This window comes from Cryptomeria japonica, chromosome 2 (assembly GCF_030272615.1).
Source record: "Cryptomeria japonica chromosome 2, Sugi_1.0, whole genome shotgun sequence".
In the NCBI taxonomy this organism is placed as follows: Eukaryota; Viridiplantae; Streptophyta; class Pinopsida; order Cupressales; family Cupressaceae; genus Cryptomeria; species Cryptomeria japonica.
Genome location: NC_081406.1, coordinates 667,376,335 through 667,403,443, shown reverse-complemented (window position 1 = coordinate 667,403,443; position 27,109 = coordinate 667,376,335). Strand labels below are relative to the sequence as shown.

Here is a 27,109-nt window from a genome sequence, read left to right as displayed (position 1 = left end):
AAATATGTGATCAAACTTGAAAATTATAACGTTCAAGTTCAGTCATATGTGCTTTTGACAAGCAAAATATAACTTCTACTCCTCCTGTAAGGAAGCAAAGGTGTGCGGAAATGTTTCCTATGCTAATCTTGAGAGGACGATTTTGCAATTTTCAACTTAACTATCACAGAGATCACAAGAAGCAAATAGAGTAGAAGTAAAACAAAAAACACATAACACAGTGATTATCGTGTGGAAAACCCATACTAACAAATCAACAAGAGTTTACACAACACTTGCAATGCAAGTTCTTACAAGAGCATCACCTCAACTCAAGCTTAGAGAGACTTCACTAGCATCCTTCTAGCACCCAACCTTGCAAACCAAAACTCCATGATACAAACTCCTCTCCAAGCCCTCATTATATAGGAATTTTACAACCTGGAAACCACTTGTGGTTTTACAATACCATGGGCAAAACCTCCATGACAATTGTTGCCCACCCTTGACATTTGTTTTCCCAAGATAAGAAAACCAAGTTAAAAGTAGTTACTCACGTCCAAACTCTTATCCCCTATTTTTGACCCTCATAACCAACATGAAATGTGTCATATAATCTCTAAAAATGGCCCTCCTATATTAAACTATGGACAAGGCATCTTTTAACAACTCTTATACCTTTTTTCAAGGAACCAACACATGGGAAACTTCCCAACTACATTTGAAACAATTTACCCAAAATTGCAAGGTTGAGACACATGTATCTCAACACCTCCAACATTAGAGTATGAATCCATTAAGATTATAAGGCCTTAGGGCCTACATACACTGGCTCACACGTTCCAAAATGGAAATTCTGCATAGGAAAATTCATCCAACTTACTGGCATCACATCAATTCCATCATTATCCCTGGCCGGTCCTAAACTTTGCTTTCTTAGCTCGAAATAGTCAATTGCTGAACGTATAAAACTATCACCAACTTTGGTAATTGAATTGTGGATCAAATCTGCAGTAAATTCTAAGGAGCTATTTATTATCTCAGATGCACTGGTTTGAGCACTTGAATCATAGACAGCATTACCAAAGAATTCTTTAGGCAAGGGAGGATTCAACCTTTTTCTTCCATCCACTGAAATGCAAGCTTTTGTTTGCACATCTCCATCAAGCCCTCGAGCTTTGGTAATGCTTTTCCACATATAGGCAACAAGGATTTCAAAAGTAGTATAGGGTTTTCTTGATTTATCAGATCCATTTACCTTTGACTTGAGCTTTTGTAAAAACATTGGATCAAAATGAATTTCTTTTGTGGTTAGAGTGGACATCATTGGAGAGTGCTCATGGAACATATTGTTATATTCATAATGATCGAAGCATGGGCGGGGAGGATCTCATGCTTTTAATAAAGATCGGTCATGTACTGGAGGTATAATACTCTCTCCTCTAATAATTTTCCCCCACGAATTCAAGAAAAAAGTAGCTGCTTGTCCGTCTGCAACATGATGATGACTAGCTATGCCTATCGCCATCCCTCCACAAGTAAATCGAGTAAACTACATCAACGAATCCTGTTAGTTTTAAAAAATAATTAAAACAAGTCTTGTAATACATGCATGAGTAAAATTAGGGTTATCATACCTGCATGAGTAAGAGCTCATTGACCACGGTGGATGTGAGTGGCACCAACTTGAGGAGGAATGTAGATGGGTGGAAGGGCATTGCATCTGCTATTGTCCCATCTGCTTGGGCTTCTATGACAAGCACACCGTCGTCATTCAGATTGATTCCAAGGCACCCACTAGGTGTGTCTTTCGTGTACCTCCCTGCCCTTTCTCTGAACTCCGCCAGAACTTTGCCCAGTGTTTCCTTCAACACCTCTGAGCTCGGGATCGGAGCTTCAAAAACATGCAGCACCTTGTTGTACATTGGATATGCAACTAGATCCAGATTGTTCAGTTCAACAAGCTCACGATGATCTTTACCCGCACAGGGTTTGATCAACACACCTTCGCCTCTCAACACTTTCATTCTCCTCTCTCTCTCCCTTTTCTCAACACGAAATGTCTTGTCTTGTGCTTTCACAATGAGCGATTTCTCAAGGGGCACAAACCTCTTTAAATACTTGGCAAACCGAATCTGAAAATATAAAAAAAACAGGACATTTTCTTTTTCGAGTTAGAACAGTGCAGGAACTCCATATAATGTTAACCGACTGGCCAGTCTGTACAGACTGAAAATATAACTATTTAATAATTCTTTGGGTTTTTTAATTAATTCTCAAATAACGTGTGTGATAAGAAATCCCTGCCATAAATGCATATCATGATCTTCAAATCTACAATTTCTGTTGTTTTTTAACAGATGTTGTGGCTGTGCTTCACATTGACAATTCATTTCGAGGGAAGTTAGCATTCCCAATCATGTGATTTTGTCGCATCTAATTGTCTTAGAATTTATGGTAATTTATTGACTTCAATTTAACGTAAACTATAAACAATCTCTGCATTTTTCTATGTAAAACTCCCTACCGTGTTTCATGTGCGGAGCTGATGATCTATAAACACAAAAATTTCCTGCTTCTACACTGAACAAAGATTTTAGAAATGACAACATTTTCCATGTGAAAGGACATTTTGGATCTGTAGAGATAATGAATGTTCGAGAGGATCAACCACCATTGAATGACAAAAGAACAAGAATATTTTGAAACAAATTACATATTTCAGTACGGTTCTCACATGGTCGTCCACACCCCATACGGTGCACAACAACATTTTTGTCTTTCACCAAGTGTATTATTGTAATTAGAACTATTTAATCAGTTATATGTTAGTATTTTAAGGTCTTCATAGTAACTTTTTTAATATATATTAATTAGCAAACAAATTACCATCAATTTAATTAGCTAATATCATTTACTTCTTTTTCTGATTGGTTAATAGTTTCAACTATTATTCTAACTTTCACATGAATTGAAGACAAAGCTAATTAAATTATAGTATTTATTTGATCTACAATGCACAATCAATTAAACTATTTATTTGTATATTAATATACAATAATTTTGAGCTTCGTATTGGAAGTTTAATGCAAAAAATGTATAGTCACATTATGTTTTGAAATCATTTTGATGTTTGTATTCATTTGCATGTTTTTTAGGCTCATTTGGTACTCATCTTATCATTTTTGCCCCATAGTGCCAAGGTCATTCTTGCAGATATGAGCTTTGGTTGTCATTGATGTCAAACTTGTTGATCTGGAAGGGACACTAACCATTCGTTGGGTCTGAGAAAGGTTTTGAGTTATGAATTTTGTGTAAATTTGTACAAGAGTTGTGTGTATGTATGGAAGACACTCATAGATGTTTGTAATAACAAATAATGATAAGTTGATGTGTTTCTGAAGCTCTATCAATATTTTGTGCATACTCAAGTTGTGTTTCAATATTGTCTAACTATTCCAATGAATAGTCTATCCTATTCCTTTTTGGTTTGGTACATGTCATGTATACCTCAAATGTCTACGCAGTTCAAGGCAGTTGATGCATATATATCTCATTTTTTCAAGTGATAGGAGCTTACAACAGAAGTTACTTGTGTTTGTGTTTTGGTAGTATAGTTCAGTAAAATATTAGGGAGGAATGTGTTGCATTCCTCAACTTGTCAACTGATGGATTCATGTAGATAATTTATTTGAGTCCTTTAATATCATATATTGTTGTGTTGACCAATTGCAAGTATAGTTTGTTCTTTTGATTAAAATTTGGAAAAGTTATGATTAATATTAGCATTTGAGGCAAAACTAAGGGGTTTTAGTCTCTGTGGTAACATGCAGTTGTATGAAAGTTATTTGGGAGTATCTGGAAGGTGCACCAACATGGTGTGACCTCTCACATGTTTCATTTTTCTTTCAAATTTCCTTTGGAGTTTGTTTTGAGGCTGATGTTTATAAATATACACATTACATCTCTTTAAGCTAACCTAGAAAAATATTATTGAGGATGTGTTTGATATTTAAAAGATAATCATTATATTGAGAATAAAAAGTAGGAGTGTTGTGCAAAATGAACATTAAGTTAAGTATTGGAGGTCCAAATGAGTAATAGAGTAGAAATGAAGGCTACCTTTTATGTGTACTAAAGTGCTGTCATTCCATTAGATGCTTGTCTATAGTTCAATCTTCTTGATATTTCTATACCAAAAGAAATATACTTGTCCTAAAGAAGTGATTTTCAGTTTATGCAAGAAACTATTACATATCTCATTCTAAGGTTGTGTGCCTTAGCCTACAAGTCATCTTTAGAAGCAGTGAGCTCCCTGGCAATTGGCCCATAACTTTATAATCTATTATAATATATATTGTGAGCTTGATTTTCATCATTGTTTTTCAATGTAAAAAATCCTAGTGTTCACGTGTGTTTGATTTAGTAGACTCATTTATTTGTCTTCATGCACTTTGTTGATAAGCTGGATGATATTGCAAGAAGTTGAATATTATCATGTTTTATTATATGTTGATTCACTCCCCTCCAGTCAACAATCTAATAGTGTTCAACAATCATGCCCTCTCATAGATTCTCTTGTTTCAAATTATATTTTATATGTATTAGGTTTTGTTTCTCTTAGTATTTATTTTTTCTAGGAGCTATAACTATCTAAACACTAGCATAATGCATAGACTACATGTTGCACTAGTTCCAATAATATACTAACATACAAAGTTATTTTTTAGTATTTCAACCCCTGTTGCATGTCTAAGTTAGTGGTAACCACTCTATAGAAAATATAAACGAATTTTTGGACCTTGGATTCAGCAATTTTCCCTCCTAAACTTATTTTGAATGCACAAATCACTATAAATCTCTCAATCTTTCTTAACCCCATTTTTAACTTTAACCTCTCAACTTTTAAGTATAATTTCTACATACTACAACACTATTTTAATGTTGTGATCCCTATGTGAATTTAACTAATATCTGCTCCTAGAATCCCTTAGCAGAATGGAGTTGTTGAAAGGAAGAACATAACTATTTTGGATGTTGTTAGGAATATGTTGATTGAAGGAGATGTTGCAAAGAGCATTTGGAGAGAAGTTGTTAGCATTGTTGTATACACATTCATCCGGGTACATATAAAAGGTGATTTTGATAAGACTCCTTATGAATTATGGTTTGGTTATGTTCCTATGGGTAGATATTTCAGATTTTTTGGAAATAAATGTTATATCAAAAGAGATGAGGATATACGAAAGTTTGATGCAAGATGTGATGAAGGAATCTTCTTGGGTTATTCTACTAAGAGAAAGGCCTACCTTTGTTACAATAAGAGGTTGAAGAAGATAGTGGAAAGTATGAATATGAAAGTTGATGAATGTCATGGAAAGTAGATCAGAGCATGTGGATATGAGTTTGATGATCAGGACATCATTTCAAAATAAGTGCAGACTGAGAAGCTGAAGAAAAATGCTTTGGTAGATACAGTTAATCTAGATATTACTACTGCTAGTGAGGAAGTTCAAGAACCCGAGAATCAAAATAACCAAAAGACTCCAAGGTATGTGAGATTAAATCATTCAAGAAATCAGATTATTGGTGATAAAAACAAAGTGTGATAACTAGAAGAAGGATTGTTGGTGAAAAAATATGTTTGATTTCCAAAATTGAACCTAAAGATATTGTTGAAGCTTCTAAAGATGAGAATTGGATAAGAGATATGGAAGAAGAGTTGAATCAGATTGAGAAGAAAAATACATGGGAACTTTTTTTGAGACCTAAAGAGAAGAATGTGATTGGTACAAAATGGTTATTGAGAAATAAATTAAATGAAGCCGATGAAGTGGTTAGAAACAAAGGAAGATTGGTTTGTAAAGGATGTTCATAGATGCAAGGAATTGTTTATAAGGATACATTTTCTCACGTAGCTATAATTGAAGCTATTAGATTACTTCTTGCATATGATTCTTATAAGAATTTTAAGGTATATCAGATGGATGTCAAGTCAGCCTTTTTGAATGGTGATTTGGAAGAGGAAGTGTACATTGATCAACTAGATGGGGTTTCATTATCAGATAAAGGAGACATGGTATGTAGATTGAAGAAAGCACTATATGGGATTAAGAAAGACCCTAGAGCTTGGTATGCTAGATTAAACAGGTATTTGATGAAGTTGGGATTCTATAAAGGTACTACTAATAGTAATTTATACTTTAAGGTTGATGGTGATAACATCTTCATTGTTGAAGTTTTTGTTGATGACATTAATTTTCGAGGAGATGATGATTTGAGTATGATGTTTACTGATGATATGAAAAAGGAGTTTGAGATGTCTATGATAGGTGAGATAAAATTCTTCTTACGATTGCAGATTACACAGACTAATAAAGGAATTTTCATTTTTCAATCTAAGTATGTGAAGGAATTGTTGAAGAAGTTTGGGTTAGATGACTCAAAACCTGTTGGAACTCCTATGGTGACTGGATGCAAGTTGACTAATCAAGATGAATCTCTAAAAGTTAATCAGACCTTTTATAGATCTATGGTTGGTGGACTATTATACTTGACTCGAAAAATACCATATATTATGCATGTTTTTTGTCTTTATGCAAGATTTTAAGTTGATCCTAAAGAAAGTCATGTTACTGCTATAAAGACGATTTTCAGATACTTGAAGGTGACAGTTGACTATGGTTTGTGATATCCGAAGAATGATTATTTCATGTTATATTCTTATATTGATGCTAATTAGTTAGGTGATGTTGATGACTAGAAGAGTACCTCTGATGGAGCATTCTTTTTGGGGAAGAAGTTGGTTTCTTGGGCGAGAAAGAAGCAATATGCTATTTCTCTATCTACTACAAAAGCTAAATATATTGTTGTTGCTAGCAATTATAGTTAGGTAGTTTGGATGAAGCAAGTGCTGAAGAAAATTCAAGTTGTTTATGAGAAGCCTACTATTATATATTGTGATAATTCAAGTACTATTAATATTTCCAAGAATCTGGTATTGCATTCTACAACAAAACATATATCAATTAAGTATCATTTTTTGAGGGAAAAAGTGAGTGAGGAAGAAGTCAAATTAGAGTATGTATCTACAAGGATCAGATTGCAGATATTTTTACTAAATCTTTGCTTGAAGATACATGTGTATATCTGAGAGAAGCTAGGGCTCTCCGCCCCTCCTGATGAGAACGAGATGCATTGAGATGCATCAATCTAGTGGATTTCACAGTCTTATCTTCTTATTCAAATTGATGAGCAGGTGTCGCTACTCAGCTGGAGTAGTCTGTGTGTGAGTTTATCCTAAGGGTGGGAGATTATCCTTCTTAGAGGGAGAGATGTATGATTTCCATGTCTTTGGAATTTCTATCAAAGGGGGAGAGAAGCATGGGAAAAATTGCCTTATCTTGGAAGCTTTGTGTGCATGATCTTAGGGGGAGATTGCTAGTGTTGATTTATTTATTTGTATTGATTTTTTTTCACATTCATATGTTGCCATCAATGCCAAAGGGGGAGATTGTTGGATATTTTTGTTGCTAGGATATGTTGTTGTCATTGATGTCAACATATTCTTATATTCTGATATTGCAGAGAGTTATTTTTGGTGTTTCGCTGATTTCTAAGAGTTGATCTAATTAGTTAATCTATTTGATATTTTGAATCAACTAGAGATACTTGAGTTAATATTGATTTCATGATGATATATGGTGATTTGATCGATTTATGGATTCCACTATGAGGATTGGTTTTTCAGTAATCAATGTTGTAGTGTTCTGGCATTTGATCTGTTGTGCTCTAGAATGATTATATCTTTAATTATGGATTTAAGAGAGTGTTTGGGATGTTCATGTGTATCTTAAATTCATATGGTTTATGATTTGGTGCTCCACAAGTTATCTTTATAGTCCCAGTTGTTTTTGTTGAAGTGTTCTTTAGTATCAACGTGTTGATCGATGAAGATTCGATTAAGTGGTGTTGGTGAAACTATTGCAGATGGTTCTAACGTGCTTGTTGGTGTTTCCTAATCATGTCCTATTTATTTTTCTGGTCCACATTGATCATTATGCGTGTTATTGAAGATCTTATGGGTCCGGTGATATTCTTCATGTTATATGAAATTTTTCGGTGGTGTAGCATGTTGTAATTGATCTTGGTGAGATTTCTGGTGATGTTGCATGTTCAAGGATTTGATTTGGGTCCATTCTATGTCTTCATGACATTATATTGATCTAGTGGCTGATTTATGTATCGTGTGATGTAATTTTATAATTAGGTGTAAAGGGTTAAGCCGACCTTGTAGTCAAGGTTAATGAATTGTATAAATAGGTGTTATATTCATATAATTGGTGTAGTGGTGTTGTGTCTGCATTATTAGAGACTAGTTTATGTGCAAATAAGAGAATTTATCTTTCGGTGTGAAGAATAAAGTAGAGTGTGTTGCAGGGCAGACAATTGTGCTTAAGCGGAACTATCATCAGGTATTTGGAGATGTTATTCTTTCAGTTCATCTAAACTGGATTGTTGTTTGAATGTTATTGTAAGGTAGTGAACCTTCCCTAAGGGTTTTATCCTTCTAAGTCATTATATTTTGAGCAATGAGCTCTAGGCAGTGTGCCTAAATGCATGTGCATTCCCCATTGTAATATTTTCACATACTACTGCAGAATATCATCTTATTGTGGGTAGGTTCCCACCATGGTTTTTTCCTTAACTCAGTTTTCTATATTAAAATCTTGGTGTTATGTGTGTTGTTGTTATTGCATTTATCTTTACTATTGTTGAAGTTGATCAGATTTGAAGTTGTTCTTAAATTGTTTAATCCAGTGAAAACTGATTCAGCCCCCCTCTCAATGTTCTTTCATTGTTGTTGCCAACATAATCTAGATTAACAATTGAGTTGAAGGGTTTAAGTTTAATTGAATACAATTTCATGAAATCCCTCTTAGTACTCTAGTTTTCTTAACACACATGGCTCTTTACAAATTATCAACTTTAGAAAGTCATCACAATCCTTTTAATTTTACTAAGAGTTTATGGTGTGATGCCACATATCTATTTGAAACAATATGTTCACTACACAAAAGACCATCAATAATTTTTCATATATATAATATGTGCCAAAGTGGCATGAATCCCATCTCATCCCAAAAATAAACAAACACGTAGCCAAATAAAATCATTGAGGCTGCATTCTAGATCAAGACTCCATTGCCCAAAATAGGAAATAAAAATATTGTTTCTATTGATGCCTCAATCACATCAAATCAAAATATAGACATTCTCTTTATAGTTTGAGTGGCTCTTAGGGGATCTTGGCTTGTGGAGATGAGAAACTAAATTCTTTAGTTTGTAGAAACAATAATTGCAAAAATGAGACAAGGCCCATACAATTTCAAAGTTTCTAAAGGTTGAGCTATATGGATGCCCACTTTTCTTTAGAAGGTTATTCCTTCTTCTTCAAAGTCTCAATGACTCTATCCAATTTGATAATCTCCTTAAATGAAAAATTATGTAGGATTTGAATCATAGACCATATTTAAAACTAAGTTGAGCGAGCAACTAAAGAATTGACTCTACCCTAGAGACACTTGATGCTTGATCCAAACTTTGGAAATAATTTTTTTTTCTCTTTCTTATTCTCTAATAATTCTCAAATTTGATTTGTGAATAGCACTATATTATTAGTGAGAAATGGAGAGGGGAGTCCTAATTGGACTAGTTGTCCAATGTGTCCATTTCTTTTAAAACTTTCTCTAAGGAATCCAAATTTGTCTTACACTTCAACATGACATTATTACAACTCAAAAATTAAATCACTTTCATGGCAATGTTGGAAATATGTCTTGTCATTGATGTCAACCTAGTGTTTGACAATATATGTTGTCCTTGATTACTGGTAGTTGTTGTGTTGATTACTGACAGTTGTTGTGTTGTCAATGATGATATGTCTAGTATGATGATTATTAGTGTATAAAGAGATTGTTGGTAGTTATTATTATTGTTTGTTAGTTGTTGTCATTGATATAGAGAAGATATGGATATTGGTTATAGATGCCCTATGTTCTGGATGCCAACATTCTTGGTGTCTAACGTCTACACTTAGTATCATGTGTTGATTTAGATGATGATGTTGATAATGTGTTTGATGGTTGTTAGTAAATAGATTTGTCCTTCTAAAATAAATATGAAAATGACTCACTATACCCAAGATGAAACACAAACTACAAATTAATAATTGGAGAAACTACCATTGATTTGATAGCTTTCCTCTTAATTTTAAAGGTACAACTCCCTATTATGTTTTTATTTAGGTTTTGAAGGGTATGCTTTTAACAAGAAAATAAGAAAGGCCAACTAACATTTATGACATAGATGCGATCATGAATTTGAGAAGAAAAAAAAACTAAGACAAATGACACAAGGTTCACTCACTCAGTATCTACAATAAGTAATTAAGAAAGATAAACAACAGTCCCCCTTTTAGATGATATGAATAATTCAAGACACAAAATTCAAATAATAAACATATCCATGGTTTGATTTAATAGATGAGAGTATCTAGAAATGGTTGCAAATCACAAAGTAAATGAGAACCAAAAGGGAATATAATGGATACAAAGCTCCAGAAATCTCCTTTATTTCATTAACATAATCCTGTAAAAAAGAGAATGACTCCAAAAGAAAGTCTGCTACTATACCCCTATTACAGAATAATAATGTCTCATCATTGAGCCTCACTCCAATGACAAAGAATAAGGGAGGTCTAAAAAGCTAACTTCCCCCTTTTTATGTTATCTCTTTGCATATTTAAAGACTTTTCTTCAATTTTATCTTTCAGTTATAGTAAAGAATTGATTCTTTTCTATAAAGGATCAGTTGTACAAAAATAGATAAAACTCTTTGTATTCCCCGTATACATAATAATAAGCTTAATGGTAAGTTAAGATTTAATAAAAGTTAACACTTGTAAATTTAAAGGAACCATTCATTGTGAATTTAACTAGCACCTTCTTGTCACAGTTAGTGGAGAAAATATCATCAACAATCATTGAAGTAGACACAAGGGTCAGGTTCTCACTTCCTGTCACTTTCTCTACTTGTTACGCACCACCAACCAACTGTTGTAACATCAATATGCCCATTTTTGGATGTAAATAAACAACCTTTTTTATCTTCTCTATTAGATCATTCATTTTGGTCTTTGTAGGCCTAAATATCATTGCTTGAAATTTTCTAAAACCTTTGCAACAAATTCAGCTTAAAAAACTCATCTTTGATTGTCATATTCTTTCAAATTAAACTTGATTTCATTAAAACTGTTTGTATTCAAAAAAAATTGTGAGCAGTGTCATGAGGCACTCGCATCCTTTTCCAAATACTTCTTATGATATTCTTTTGAATTTTTTCAAAATCTTCTAGTCAAATCCTCTTGGTATAGGCTTCAGTGACATTTTATTGAGGGATTCTATAGGATATTTCATGTGCATTATTTATAACCTAGTTCTCGTGACACACCATTGCATTTACTAAGGTGAGAGTTTTGTATAAAATAATAAACTCAGGAGCCCTCGGAAATAGAATTCAGTCTTGGAACATATAAACTGCTATCATGACTTGATGGGCATACCACTGTGTATTGTTCAATACATTCACCTGGAAACTTCTAAAGCTTTTTCAATAAATAATCAAGCATACAAAGTTTATCTATAGTACTTCATGTAGAGGATGTGGCCAACTGATCTATTACATAATGTCAAGGAAACATACACCGATTTGTATATCCTACAACTTAAAAAAATACTACAATATCTCTCTCACCATCAACCTCTATAGCGCTCCAAAGTTCTTCACACTCAACTATGTGAATACAAACATATAGGAAGAAGAAAAAGACAAAAGAGAGAGACCTACAAATCAAACCATATTATTATTCCACACTAACATGTACCTGTTGAACTTGTTGATTGAAATAAATGGTGTCATCGATGTCAACACTGACATCTAGCAATATGTATTTTCACCTAGTTTGGGATAGATATGGATGCAAAGATGAATGTGTGATGTATTATGACACCTCAGTGATAGAAAAATGGGTGTATCAAATAGAAACATTATTTGTGGTGAGGTGACAATTTGATTTGTAGTGAAGCAGCATATCTAGAGGCCTACCTATTGTTTACATTTCTTCCCGAAGATTTTTGGCATATATAGATTGTCATGGTATGTGTTTAATCATATGATTTATCATTTATTGTTATTGTTAAAGAGACACATGTTGAGATTCAATGATGTGGTGAAGATTTAGTGATTATGTTGGTTCAGTTTCATCTAATTGTTGAAGGAAACAAGTCTATGTGTTGTGCCTATGAGTTCACTTGTGTTTGTAGATCAATTCCTTGTTCCAAATCTCTTCATGGTGGATTAGATTGTTGTGTGGATCTATATTTTACCTTGGTGATGGACAATGTGCATGGTATCGAGTTTGTAATAAATTTTCTCATTTACAAAAGATGATATACTCGTTTGTTCTTTTTATTTTAGTTTGGCAATTATGTAGTTTTAGGTCATACGACAATATGCTCGACATTCTCCTGCATGGACAATTGTAATAGTAAAATTTTGGGATTATATTTTCAATTGTATCTTAGACCTATGATAGGTTATTCAGGTTGATTGGTGAAATGGTGAAAGAGTTATTACTTATTGTTATTTCTTAGTCTATAGATGCTACATAATTCTTGATAGTGTAGTGGTTTGCTACTTGCATATTATCTTCTTGCACTCATTGGTCTGAAGAGATGAATAGGAGATGATTGTTGATGTGTCAAATATACTCCTTGGTGTTCCACAATATGTTTTAGTGTTTAATTATGCTATACATTAGTCTTTGGGATATAAATGTGTTGTTTATGGCCGACTCAGTGTGCTCCTATAATTGCAGTTAGTCTGGACCTATTCCTTTTTTATTGGAACATATCTTGGTGTTGTATTATGATGTTGTTGAGGCCAACAATGTGTGGGGTTTCTCTACAACCCATTTTGACAAGATCTATAATATATTTATGGGCTAACTTGTAGAATTTTGAACCTAACCTATCCTCTCTAAACCAGCTAATTAGCAAACAATAATAGAAAAAAGAATAAATTGCAAAAAACAAATCACAATTCAGAATAAAAAACATAGTGCCCTATTTTTTGGAATTGCACACACCAATTTCTTTATTGAAGCTTAATTAAAAAATTACATAGAAGTTGCATATATAAAGAATTTGCAGCCTAGAAGAATTAATAATAACTGCAGTTCTAAATATATTCCTAGCATTGCATGGAAAGCTACTAAGGCTCTCAAACTAAAAAAGAAAACTAATCCCTAAATTAAGAATACAATAAGTGCATGCACAACATGCTTTATTTACTAAAAACAAACTCATGCAAAAAACAAAACTAAAAATAGTCCTAAGGATTAATGCATGCTGGAGTACATGCTTTATTTGCATGAATAAACAAAAAAAACTATTAACTAAATTAATCTAGGTGCATGCTAGAGCAACATCAGTTATCAACATAACTTATGCCTTGTTACATGTTTCACTTTTTGGGTCCTATCTGACCAACCCAATAGAAGTTTTTAGATGATGTAAGGATGTATATGAAACATATAATTTGTGCTATGGAATGTATGTTTCATGAATATATTTGTGAAAATAATAGAGTTAATGCAAATTGTTTGAAATGTCTAGAATTAGTGTGACTAAATCAGATTGTGCTTCATAGTAGATTGCAATACTAACTTTTGAGATGCTTATTCTATAGTAGTTGAACCAATTTTTTTCATGATAATGTATTCTAAAGTTTTCATATTATATCTTACTCTGGACAAATGATCTTCAATTTTGCAAGTCCTAGATAGTGTGCCTAAAAATGGATGATGTAATAGTTGATTCGATATATTCTGCACTAATCCTCACCATGGTTTTTCCTTGTTAGTTTTTCCATGAGAAAAATCCTGGTGTCCTTTTGTGGTGAATGCTTTGTTTTATTCTTTACTTTTGCAAATCTAAACTTTAAGTTTCAAGGATCATTGAAAGAATGAATTCATAGTGTATGTTGATATACCATCCCCCCATATTTCTCTTAACATCTAGTTGTGCTCAGCAATTGGTATCAAAGAAGGTTCCTGAAGTAACAGTTTAAAAACTGACGTAGATCCTACTTTTGAATACATGGGGTCTAGAGATAGTCTTGTTAGGAAAATTGATTTGGAGGGAGATCTAGAGGATATGAATCTTGAAGAATAGGATATTGATCTTACTAATGGAGAATTAGATCTTGATGAAGAAATCAAGACTCCTCTTAGTGATCTAGATCATGTTAAAGTTGAATACAAAATGTATCTGGATAAAACTGGCAAAAGCCAAAAAGTTGATTGCTATGCTAAGAACTTGGGTTGTACAAAATAGTGAAAGCAGGAAGTGTGATGATAAGCCCAAAAAGGAAAAGGATGATATAATCAATCTAATGATTCAAATTGAAGAAGGAAAGAAGACTACTAATTACCTTGAATCTAAGCTACACAACAAGTTTGTCGAATACACAAAGCTTGATGAAAGATGTAGCTATCTTGAGAAAGGAATTGAAAGATGCCAAAGAACAAAGTGACAAGGGCTTGAAACCCAAAACCAGTAGTAATGAAATGCTTAGTATGCAAAAATTACCTAAGGATAAAGGAGGTCTTGGATTTGATTGAAGAGAATGCTATAAAGTCCACAAAGGTAAAGGGAAAGTACAAGATGAATCCAAGAAGATAGAAATTGAGATGAATAATTTCATTGAAGTCCAAAGTAAAAAGGGGAATGTCAGAAAGTCAGTACCTAACCAAGTCACTCAATCCAAGTATCCTCAATCCTTAAATGAAGTTTGTTTTCGTTGCAATAAATTTAGACATAGTTGTTGAATGTATACACATGATGAATTAGAATTCATATATGACTTGAAAATCTCAACCATTTAATTGTCAGTGTTTTATTTGCAATAAATATGGTCATAAAGCTAATAAGTGTAGAAGTAGAATTAAAATGAATAACTTCATGAGTATAAAAAATACTAGAAGTGCTCAATCATTCAATGGTAATTGTTATACCTGTAATGAATTTGGTCACAAGGCTATTGAGTGTAGATCTAAGGTTAGAAGAAGTGGAAATGATTCACAATATGGTTCTGATGAATACTAAGAGGGGGGGGGGGTGAATTAGTATGCCGAAAATCTTTGCACTAAGACCCTTACATAGTCTAAGGATAAACCGGTAAAGTAGTCTAACAGTCAAACCAGTTACCACATATGCAAACCAAAATGCGAATAAAGCATTCACCCACAAAAGAAATACAACCATAACACAAGATATTTGATGTGGAAACCCAACTGGGAAAAAAAACCATGGTGAGATGGAACTCACAAGTCACTATCTGCAGAATAGAAACTAGACCGGTTAAGGTCTTACAATGTTCTTCACCAGAACAGATCCTGTTAAGAATCTCAATCTCTGTTAGGAGATAAGTCTGATTAAAGACTACCTTGTTAGAGGATTTTAGATTCACATGTGTGAACCACCTTGTTAGAGGATTTTACAAAGGCTTTGAGGCCTACCTGGTTAAGGGCTACAGACTTGTCAAAGATGTGAGTAATCAACAAGTGTTTGATCTATCTAATAGCACAAACTGCTTGGTTAGATCTAGTATTGCTCACAGCTAATGCATTCTAGCATTACTTCAGTCTTCTCTCTCTCTCTCTCTCTCTCTCTCTCTCAGTTACAACTTGATCTTCTCTAATAAGATCGCTCTCCACTTCCACCTTAAACCCTAGCTCAACATTAACCCTTTTCGCAACTTCTTCAACAACTTAAAAACCCTAGAGATGATGTCCTTTTAAAGGAATCTGATTTCATGTCAGTCCAATAGGATTACATTACAATTTCCTAGGTTCAGTGAATCTGAACATACTCAGTAACATGACACAAGAATCACCATCAATGTGTCGGCACCATCAAACAATCGGTGGATTGGTAACTCATCACAAAATGCTGGTTGGTAACTCATACAAATACTGGTTGTCGGTTTGACAAAAATGAAGACTGGTAAGAATGTGTTGTGCCGCTTTTCTTCCTCGTACCGCTTGTGATCTGCAAACCGCTTGGGGTCGACATGCCACTTCAGACCGGGAAACACATTCTGCAAAATCACCACTAGTCTAGAGACTAGTATGCAACATACCGGTTGGAACAAAATACCGGTTGAGCATAAGCTCATACATATAAAGGGGATCTTAATACAAGTGTGTGTCCATCAATGACAATCACAGCATAAACCACAAAAATGCCAACAATCTCCCCCTTTGGCATTGATGGCAACACTTGGGAAAATAAAATTTTGACATCTAAGTGTTTTACAACAAAAAACTTGCCATTAACAAAATTGCTCTCCCTAAGAATATACACTATCCCTTAATCAACAGAGTGTATAGCAATTTTGCATTCAGAGCATAATCATCAGAGCATATAGCATATATCACAACATATATCAAAATTTGAAAATAGATACTTCTCCCTCTGATATACTTCTCCCCCTGATATATCAAAATTTCAAAATTTTAAAACCATATACTTCATATACTTCTCCACCTTTGCCAACAATGACAAAGTATCGCTGAAAAACCTATTTCCATATATATATAAAAGAGTTTATGACAATAATGAATAATACTTGTCAAAAACCACTTTGTAGTCCTACAAAAATTGTTTCATGGAAAGAGACCAGGACTCAAGTAGGGAGGTCGCCACTTCCTTCTTTGTCTGCATTTGTGATACCTGTTCCTCCATGGCATCTATTGTGGTCAGTTCTTGTGTGACTGTCAGGGCATCCAGGTTCAAATACCATTTCTGGAGAATTTGCATTCGTGGAAGTAATACCAGTTGAAGCTCCTGCAAATCCCTAGACCTTGTGGTGATCTCTTGCTCTATCTTAGTTGACTGGATCTGGAACCGGTGAACGGTTTGCCCATATGCTGCAAAGGAGTCGTAAGGAGTCTTGAATGTGCTTAAGTAGGACTATAAGTCCATTTGAAGCTGTTGCTTCTTGGCTAGCACATCATCACAGAACATATGAGGTTGATAGATTTTGCTAAGTAGCAAGTTTCCCTCATCCAAGGCACTCCTTATGTCCTTTTGATCCTTTAAAAATTTAGTCCTAAGCTCATTTAATTTATTCATGAGAGCAACATTAAGAGCCTTTTGGTTCTCTTTCTTTACATTAGCCTTTCTTGCTTCTTCTAGGCCCTGCACCTGATCATCCACTGAAGTACATAGAAGTTTGAGTTGTGCTAGTGATGAATCAGTGTCAGGAAGATTAGTACCGGGGATTAAACCGGTAAGTGTGTCTACAGCTGCCTGAATGATGTCCTATTCCTTTTTCCTGTGAATGATCTTAAGGCGCTCTTGAGCAACCTTGATGCTCTGCATAAGCTCTGACTCACTTGTAGATTGGAGATCAATAGGACTAGAGAAATCAACCGATGAGGGTTGACTTCCAGTTGCCTTCAGAGTCTCCACTTGAGAGCTTTTTCCTGCTTCTCATTCCTTGGCTTCTTCAGCTTTCTTCTTTTCCGCTTCTCTTCTCTTCTCTTCTTCCTTGTCTTCTTCTACCTTTTTCTTCTCCTTTTCTCTCCTCTTCTGCTCTTCGTTTTCTTCTTCTTCCCTCTTCTTCTTCTTCTCTTCCTCTTCCTTTTTCTTCTTCTCTTCCTCTTCCTTTTTCTTCTCTTCCTCTTCCTTCTTCTTCTTCTCCTCTTCTTTCTTCTTCTTTTCTTCCTCTTCCTTCTTTCTCTTTTCTTCTTCTTCCTTCTTCTTCTTTTCTTCCTTGTCCTCTTCTTATTTCTTCTTCCTTTCTTCTTCTTGCTTCTTCTTCTCTTCATCTTTTCTTTTCTCCTCTTCCTCTTTTCTCTTCTCTTCCTCTTTTTCCTGTTTCTCATCTTCATCCTCCTTCTTTTTCTCTTCCTATTCTTTTGCCACTTGCTGTGTGTCCACAACTTGTTCACCACCCTGATCAGCCTGTTGCCCCTGTTCAGTTTCCTCATAAGGTATGTCCTGAGTGACATCTTCTATATCCAAGGCATCGACATCTATGGTGTCGATTGGTTCCTCCACTAGGTTTCCTTCCTCATCAAAAACCTCATCTGGTTTGGAAATAACCGGTTCCTTTTCCACTTGGAGGTTGGCCATTCGAGATTTGTGAGAGCTGATAGCATTGGCCATGTGTTGATGTGTATCCTTTTCTACATCATCAACTCTCCCCTCCAACAACTAGAGTTTTCTTCTCCTTGTGAAGAAGAGACCTTTATTTTGATCTAATACATCAAATAATTCTAAATTTGAGAGTTCGGGGAAGTACTGTGCAAAAAATTTCTCCCTAATCTCTTGTTCCTTTTCAATGGCAATGCGCCATTTGTTATCCAATGCTTTAAATAATGAATCCGGTGTCTGAGATTTAATCTCTGATGGTGACTGGTCATTTTTGCATAAATAAAGAATGATTTCCTACAGTACTTCATCTTTTTCTTCACTATTGAATTCATCATAATAATCAATTAAATCATGAAGTAACTTTCTCCTAATATTCTTTACTGTTCTTTGACAATGTGTCAAAGGTTTGTAAGAGGAGATATCTATATTTACCGGTGCGGATGTTGCCGATTCATTCTTCTTCATCTTCTTGGTCTGTCTAGCCTTCTTTGGCTATTCATCAAACTCAGTTTCTTCGGAGTTCGGTTCATTTTCCTTAGTCTTCCTCTTTCTTTTGAAGACTTTTGTCAGTGTTACCTCCGGTTTCTTCTTTGCCGGTGACCACTTGGTCACTCTTGGAGTCTCAGTGGTGGCTGGTGCTGATGCTACAGGCACTGCCTTATCTTTCTTGGCTGCCAGTTCTTTTCCCTTCTTCACCGATGGTTCTTCAACTGGTGCGATCCTCTCCAAGTAGGTTCTAGTTCGTTTAGCCTTTGGATCAAGAGGCAAGGTAATAAGGGTTGAAGCATACCCTTCCAACATGTCAAACATGACCTTATAGCCCATAGGCTCCACTTCCTCCATTCTAGGCTCAACAGCCTCCATTAGACATTTGTCCACCTGAATAGTGAAACAGATGTCATCTTCATACTTCTTCACTATGTCACCTGAGATTCGTACCCTCTGACTCATCTTTCTTCTGAACTCATCAAAGTATTTGTTCAGTACCTTAGGGTAGCCGGTTCCAATGGCTTGCACACTTTCCTTTATCTGCTTGGTTACCGGTTGGTCAGGGGACCATTGGACATCTCCTACACCAAGAAAGTAGCCTTGGAAATAGAAAAACAACCCTACCAGTAGTTGTCCAAACTTAAATCTTAGTGAATTGTCCTTTTTGATTGCCTTGAGATTTAACAGGAGTTGCCTCTGCATACCGGTGCATAAGTCAAATGATTTATCCTCTCTAATCATCTGGCAAGCGGCATTTACTGCTACAGCAGATACAAAATTAATCCTACTGGTTGAGAATGTTCTATAGCCTATCACCATGCAGGCGTATTTTACTAGTTCATCCTTGATAGGATTAACTATCATACCTCATGAATCACTTGTCGAACTGGTGAGCTTGGTCATTTCCATTTTTCTTGCCGTTCTCAGGGCTGGCACTTCCCTTGTGTTGCAAAAATTGGTGACTACATGAATTGCCTCAGGCGTGATATCATGCGTTCTTTCCAGGTACATCTTGTCTCCATGGACTTTGCTCAAGATGATCCTGATGTGATCCTCTGTGAAGTCCTCCAGAAAATATATCGCATTATGGAGTTTCTTCTTCTCTAAGATACTGAACTCTTGTTTGATCCTTTTGTCCTTTCCGCAAAATAGACCTGATTGAGTATGAATGGCTATGGACCCTAGGTCTTCTATCTTGCAATCAATATATTCTGAAATTCCTTCTTTGACTATCACTCCAGCTGGAACTTGTGACAAAGCATTATACTTGGACTTCCTCTGAATGAAACTTTCTGACTCAATGGATGTGCTTGAACTAGTATGAGATGCGGAAGCCATTGAAGAGTATTTCAAGAATACGAAAAATACCTTTCAAACACGAAATTAGGGCTTCGTGATTTTGCTTTACTTCGCTCTCCGTCGGATGCCTAATCACCACTTTGAGTTCTCCACTAACGCTTGCAAACTAGATTTGAATCTCTTTCAAAGCTATCCAATTTCTTGAAATCTAAGCTCAAATCACCTTTTCTTCACTCTTCACTTGAAAACTTTTCTTTGCTCAAAAACAGAAAGTGAGAAATGATTTGAAAATTGCATTTATACATGTCTCTCACCTACCATCATTAATGCTCCTCTATTAGGGCGTAAACCCTAATTTGCCTTTTTACCGTTTCTGGTCTTCTGCCATGCGACAGGTGTAGCATACCGGTTAAGGTCTTTTACCGGTGTTAACCGAGGGTTTGAAAGAATTTTTCCATTTGCTCCCCCTAAGCCTTTGAGGCTTAGTTTACCATTTCTAATATTTCCACACTAGGTGCAGAAATCGGTTCCTCCTCCAATAATATTGGTTTCTTCTTCCATGTTTTCTTCATGTCTCCTTGAACTTTTTCAACATCTATTTCTCCTTCCTGAGTGACCGGTATATCATCAGATATACTTTTTCTGCATCTACAAAATCTTGCAATGTGACCCAGTTAGTTGCAGTGATAGAAAACAAGTCCAGGTTCTCTCCAAGGTCCATTGTACATGTTTCCATTCTTCCTTCTGCATGTTGCAGCAGTGTGACCATGACCATGATAGATCATACAACTTTCTCTCCATTCAGTTGCCGCTTGATAACCACCGCTTCTTGACTAATGATTGAAGACATTAAACCGGTTGTGGTTCTGGTTCATAAGAGATTCAGGACTAGTTCCTTTGGTCCTTTGAGGATATCTTCTAGTGTTATCCATTACAAACCTGCATTCAAATGCTCTATGCCCAAACTTGTTGCATGCATAACAATGACCATTGAACTTATTGGATCTAGGTACATTGTTGATAAAATAAGGAAAATTATTGTAGGCTTTTCTCCTACATACATTGGTAGTGTGTCCTTCTTTAAGACAGTTAAAGCAAACAGGTTTGAATTTTTGCTTACCTTTTCCTTTCAGTACTGGTTGCTTCTTTGATGCTTTAGCATTTGTTCCTAAGGATTCTCCTTCCTCATGTCCAGAAAAACCAAGACCATTGGTATTCTTTGCCGATCTAGATGACTCAAGCTTTTTCTCTAGCTTGACTATACTTTTGCCAAACTTAGCTAGTATTTCCTTTGACTCAAAGAGTTCTTTGGAAATAGTAGTGTTTGTCTCCATAAGACTTGCATTTTCAGAGATGGCAATGTTTTGTTCTCCTTGCATGTCTTCTTTTTCCATTCTACTCTCATGAAGGTGAGCAGTTAGTGCACTAATCTCATGTTTCAACTTGGAGATCTCATGATCTCTATCTTTTATCAGATCTTCAGCTTTTCTCTGGTTCTCAAGCTCTTGACTAAACCGTATAGTCAGTCCTTCCAACTCCTTTCTCAAATTGGAGTTTGAATCATTCAGCTTATTCACTTCAGCAATCATAGATGCCATGTTAGCTTCATCTTCAGAACTACTTTCACATAGTTCCATTAGCCTCTTTGCATGTTCTCTTCTTTTTGCTTGAGATGCCTTGTATTTGACCATAAGATCATCATAGGCTTGCTTAGACTTAGTGAGCCATTGAGTAAGTTCCCTCAAGGTGTATTCCCCCATATCTCTTTCCAAGTGGTTAAAATTATAGAAAGGTTGGCTCTGATACCAATTGATCAATACTAAGAGGGGGAGGTGAATTAGTATGCCAAAAATCTTTGCACTAAAACCCTTACACAGTCTAAGGATAAATCGGTAAAGTAGTCTAACAGTCAAACTGGTTACCACATATGCAAACCAAAATGCGAATAAAGCATTCACCCACAAAAGCAATACAACCATAACACAAGATATTTGACATGGAAACCCAATTGGGAAAAAAAAACCATGGTGAGATGGAACTCACAAGTCACTATCTGTAGAATAGAAACCAGACCAGTTAAGGTCAGACCGGTTAAGGTCTTACAATGTTCTTCATTAGAACAAATCCTATTAAGAATCTCAATCTCTGTTAGGAGATAAGTCCGATTAAAGACTACCTTGTTAGAGGATTTTAGATTCACATGTGTGAACCACCTTGTTAGAGGATTTTACAAAGGCTTTGAGGCCTACCCAGTTAAGGGCTACAGACTTGTCAAAGATGTGAGTAATCAACAAGTGTTTGATCTATCTAATAGCACAAACTACTTGGTTAGATCCAGTATTGCTCACAACTAATGCATTCCAGCATTACTTCAGTCTTCTCTCTCTCTCTCTCTCTCTCTCTCAGTTACAACTCGATCTTCTCTAATAAGATCGCTCTCCACTTCCACCTTAAACCCTAGCTCAACATTAACCCTTTTCGCAACTTCTTCAACAACTTAAAAACCCTAGACATGATGTCCTTTTAAAGGAATCTGATTTCATGTCAGTCCAATAGGATTACATTACAATTTCCTAGGTTCAGTGAATCTGGACATACTCAGTAACATGACACAAGAATCACTGTCAATGTGTCGGCACCGTCAAACAATCAGTGGATTGGTAACTCATCATAGAGTATTACCTGTTCATACAAAATACCAGTTGCCATTTTGACAAAAATGAAGACTGGTAAGAATGTGTTGTGCCGCTTTGCTTCCTCGTACCGCTTGTGATCTGCAAGCCGCTTGGGGTTGACATGCCGCTTCAGACTGGGAAACACATTCTGCAAAATCACCACTAGTCTAGAGACTAGTATACAACATACCAGTTGGAACAAAATACTGGTTGAGCATAAGCTCATAAGTATAAAGGGGATCTTAATACAAGTGTGTGTCCATCAATGACATTCACAGCATAAACCACAAAAATGCCAACAGGTTCTACATGTTACAATTACAATAAAGGAGGACACAATGCTCGAGGGAATAATGTAAGATCTTATGTCCCACAGAAGAAGATTGATATTGAATAAGAGAAAGGAAGATGAAGGACCATCGGGTAAAGAGATCTAATGGAAGTGATGGCAAGAGTGAGGAAAGCAATGTATGTGATGGGTTTGTACCCTAGGATGGTGTAGGTTTCTCTTATAGAAAGTAGATAAGATAAAGTATAGATGTTGAAATGATTAGCATTCTTTGAAAGAATCTCGAGACATGGTGTTCTGGTATGTTGGAGAGAGTTAGTGCTAATGAAAAAATGGAGAAGGGTTTCCATGTTTGAACTATCAACAAATTGTTGTTTTACCAATGATATGAATTGCTGAGGATTTAATTTTTAGCTTCCTCTAAATCAAAGACTACTACAAAGACAACTGACAAAAAGATGAAAGAAACAAGATGCATACCATTTGGTCTAGAAGTGCTGACAGAGATGTGGTCCCTCCCAAAAAATGGATGAAAAGGGTATTTTGTTGAAGGTCTTTACTTAGAAGAATTGTAGGAATAGGTCTCTAGGATTTGGCATCCAAAAATGGCTGAGAGGGGGGATTTCCCTAGGGCATCCATTCCTTTCCCTTGAAGAAACTAGACCATCCATTCCTTTCCCTTGAAGAAATACTATTTTTTTACTTCTGCCAGTGAACCGCTCGTGTAATCTTAAATGAGCTTTCAGATTCTGAGACGTCCACCCAGTAATCATTTTATTGAATTAAAATACATAGCTAGTGTTTGAACATTAACAATTACAAGTATGATTTCATTTATATTTAAAGAAAACTATTTTCCTTGATATAAACTACTTCAATCTTCTTCACTAAAAGTCTACTAATTTTATCTTTATGCCACACAAAAATCATATAATTGAAACAAAACGTCATCAAATGCGATTGAATTTGGTATGAACAATTAATACTAATACAATTCTATTTTTAGAGGTTTAGAATTTTATTTTTTTGAAATAAAAAAAGACTATTTTGTAAATTATATATGCTAAAGTCCCCAATGGCTATGGTATCATGATGTCTAGTTGGCATTCTTCTATTTCAAATATACAATTTATGTGTTTTTTACTTATTATACCAAAAGAATATTCATTATTTATTTATTTCAAAAAACTATATATCTCAGTCAATTTCATATGAGCCCTTAACACTAAAACAATGTTTAATAAGAAATATTAATCTCACTAAAAAATATCAATGAAAAGTATTTTATTTTTGTTATAGTGAAATTTGAAATAATGCTTATTTGGAAAATGTGGTTTTCTCTAAATATTAATAAAACTATTCAAAATTAATTGATCTATCTTATAAATTAATTTCAAAATTATACAATTCTTATTACTAATATTTAATTATATTTTCTGGATAATTTCATCAACTTGTTATCAAAATTATCTGATTCAATCTTTTAACATTTTAGGAATCACTTAAAAGTGTTGGTTGACTAATCATTAACTTACACATACATAATGTGAATATTAATTAATGAAAAATTGAATCTTATCATTTACAAATATTATAAGTCAACTACGAAAAACCAAAAAGTCAACTTACAATTCTATATTAGATATCCCATTTCAAATTGAAATTGAATCCCCACATTGAAAAGTCAATACTTTAACCAATTAAGAATGACCTATTGAACATTCAAATTACCTCATTAAATATATTAGAAATACAATCAAACTTAAAACCAATTATGCTCAAGTACATTCATATATGCTTTGGACAAGAAAAACACAAGTTCTACACCTCCAGCTTTACTGTATGAATCAAACAAGATCATAAGGCCTTCTGTGAGCATTAATGAAGGAACTACATACACTCCAACTTGAAACCAATTATGTTCAAGTACATTCATATATGCTTTAGACAAGAAAATTACAATTTCTACACCTCTAGCTTTATTGTATGAATCAAACAAACTTGAAACCAATTATGTTCAAGTACATTCATATGTACTTTAGACAAGCAAACCATAATTTCTATCTTTATTGTATGAATCAAACAAGATCATAAGGCTCATAAGGCCTTCAATGACCAATAATGAAGGACCTACATACACTCAAACTTGAAACCAATTATGTTCAAGTACATTCATATGTGCTTTGGACAAGCAAACCACAATTTCCACACCTTTATCGTATGAATCAAACAACATCATAAGGCCTTCAGTGAGCATTAATGAAGGACATACATACACTGGTCACCCATTCCAAAATGAAAATTATGGATAGGAAATTTCATCCAACTTATTGGTATCACATCAGTTCTATCAGTAAGGCTTGGTGGCCCTAAGATTGATTTCCTCAGCTCAAAAAAATCAATTGTTGAATGTATAAAATCATCATCAACCTTAGTAACTGACTTATGTATTAACTCTGAAATAAATTCTAAAAACCCATTTATGATCTCTAATGCAATGGATTGAGCACATGATTCATAGACAACATTACCAAAGTATTCTTCAGGCAAGGAAGAATTCAACCTTCTTCTTCAACCCACTGGAATGCCATCTTTTGTTTGCACATCTCCATCAAGGCCTTGAGCTTTTGTAATGCATTTCCACATATGGGCAACAAGGATTTAAAAATTCGTATAGGGTTTTCTTGATTTATCAGATCCACTTAGCTTTGACTTGAGTTCTTGTAAAAATATTACATCAAAATGAAACTTCTTTGTTGTTAGACTCGACGTTATTGGAGAGTGCTCATAAAATATAGTATTATATTCATAATGATGAAAACATGGCTAGGGAGGATCTCTTTCTTTTAATAAAGATCGGTCATGTACCAGAGTAAGACTACTCTCTCGTCTAACAATTTTCCCCCATGAATTCATGAAAAATGTAGCTGCTTGTCCGTCTACAACATGATGATGACTAGCTACGCCTATCACCAACCCTCCACAAGTAAATCAAGTAAACTATATAAAAGAATCTTGTTACTTTTAAAAAATAACTAAAACAAGTCTTACAATACTTGCATGAGTAAAATTATTTTCCTTGTTAGGGTTATCATACCTGCATGAGTAAGAGCTCATTGACCATGGTCGATGTGGGTGGCACCCACTCAAGGAGGAATAAAAAGGGATTGAAGGGCATTGCATTTGCTATTGTTCCATCTACTTTGGCTTCTATGACAAGCACACCCTCATCATTCAGATTGATGCCAAGGCACCCACTCACTATTTCTTCTGTGTATCTCCTTGCCCATTCTCTGAAATCTGCCAGAACTTTACCCCAGATTGTCAAATCTACCTTTTGGAATGGTGATCTTGAGGAAGAAGTCTACATTGAGCAACCTGATAGTTTTTCATTACCAGATGATGGAGACATGGTATGTAAGTTGAAGAAAGCTCTTTATGGATTGAAGCAAGCCCCTAGGGCCTAGTATGCTAGACTAGATAAGAATTTCTTGAAATTGGGATTTAGTAAAGGTGTTGTTGACAGTTGTGATATTTTGCCAAGATCAAGGGCACGATGAAAAGTATAAAAGAGAGACAAAAGAATAACAAGAAAAAACTATATTCTCATCAATATGCAAATGATCAACTGGATTCACAATACAATGAATATAGGCCTGCTTATATAGGCAAGGCCATATGGATGTACGAGAACACAATCATGACATGTGGCTCAATGAGAAACAAGGGTATGTAAGAAATACTAGGGGTAGGTAGGAGAAATAATATAATATTCCACAAGAGGTTGATGACCCACTGAATGTAGAGTGTAACAACAAAATAAGACCACAAAAGGTGGAATTTATCCTACAAGCTATATCCCTATGTGCACACTTCCCTAAGTGTCTCAAATCCAAACTACAAAGAGATGCATGATCCTAAGTTAACTTAAGTAAGGTGTAATAATATCCATAATGAATATTTATTTACACCAACACCCCCCCTTAAGTGAAAATTGGAGAAATGAAGACTCAAGTCAACAATGCAAGATGGGTCTTGGCTACTAGGCCATGATAGGTATCCATGTACAATATGCAAATGCAAGCAAAACTATG

At 34.9% G+C, this 27,109-nt stretch overlaps 1 protein-coding gene across 1 annotated transcript; it reads right to left on the bottom strand.

Moving 5' to 3' along the window:
* Positions 1-781: 781 nt before the first annotated feature.
* Positions 782-26,139, bottom strand: LOC131053439 (shikimate O-hydroxycinnamoyltransferase-like). Its single transcript, XM_057988046.2, has 4 exons — positions 26,113-26,139; positions 1,617-2,114; positions 1,400-1,531; positions 782-1,249 (listed from the first exon to the last, which is right to left on the bottom strand). Exons 1-4 carry the CDS (start codon positions 26,137-26,139, stop codon positions 782-784), a joined length of 1,125 nt encoding a protein of 374 aa, XP_057844029.2.
* Positions 26,140-27,109: the final 970 nt, after the last annotated feature.

What these genes read in the sequence shown, in the direction of transcription:
- LOC131053439 (XM_057988046.2), bottom strand. Translation starts at nt 26,139, where the DNA reads ATGGTCAATGAGCTCTTACTCATGCAG. An exon ending in ATGAGCTCTTACTCATGCAG is followed by an intron (nt 2,115 to 26,112) that starts GTATGATAACCC and finishes TTATATTTTCAG; the next exon opens with ATTCGGTTTGCCAAGTATTT. An exon ending in ATGAGCTCTTACTCATGCAG is followed by an intron (nt 1,532 to 1,616) that starts GTATGATAACCC and finishes TCGTTGATGTAG; the next exon opens with TTTACTCGATTTACTTGTGG.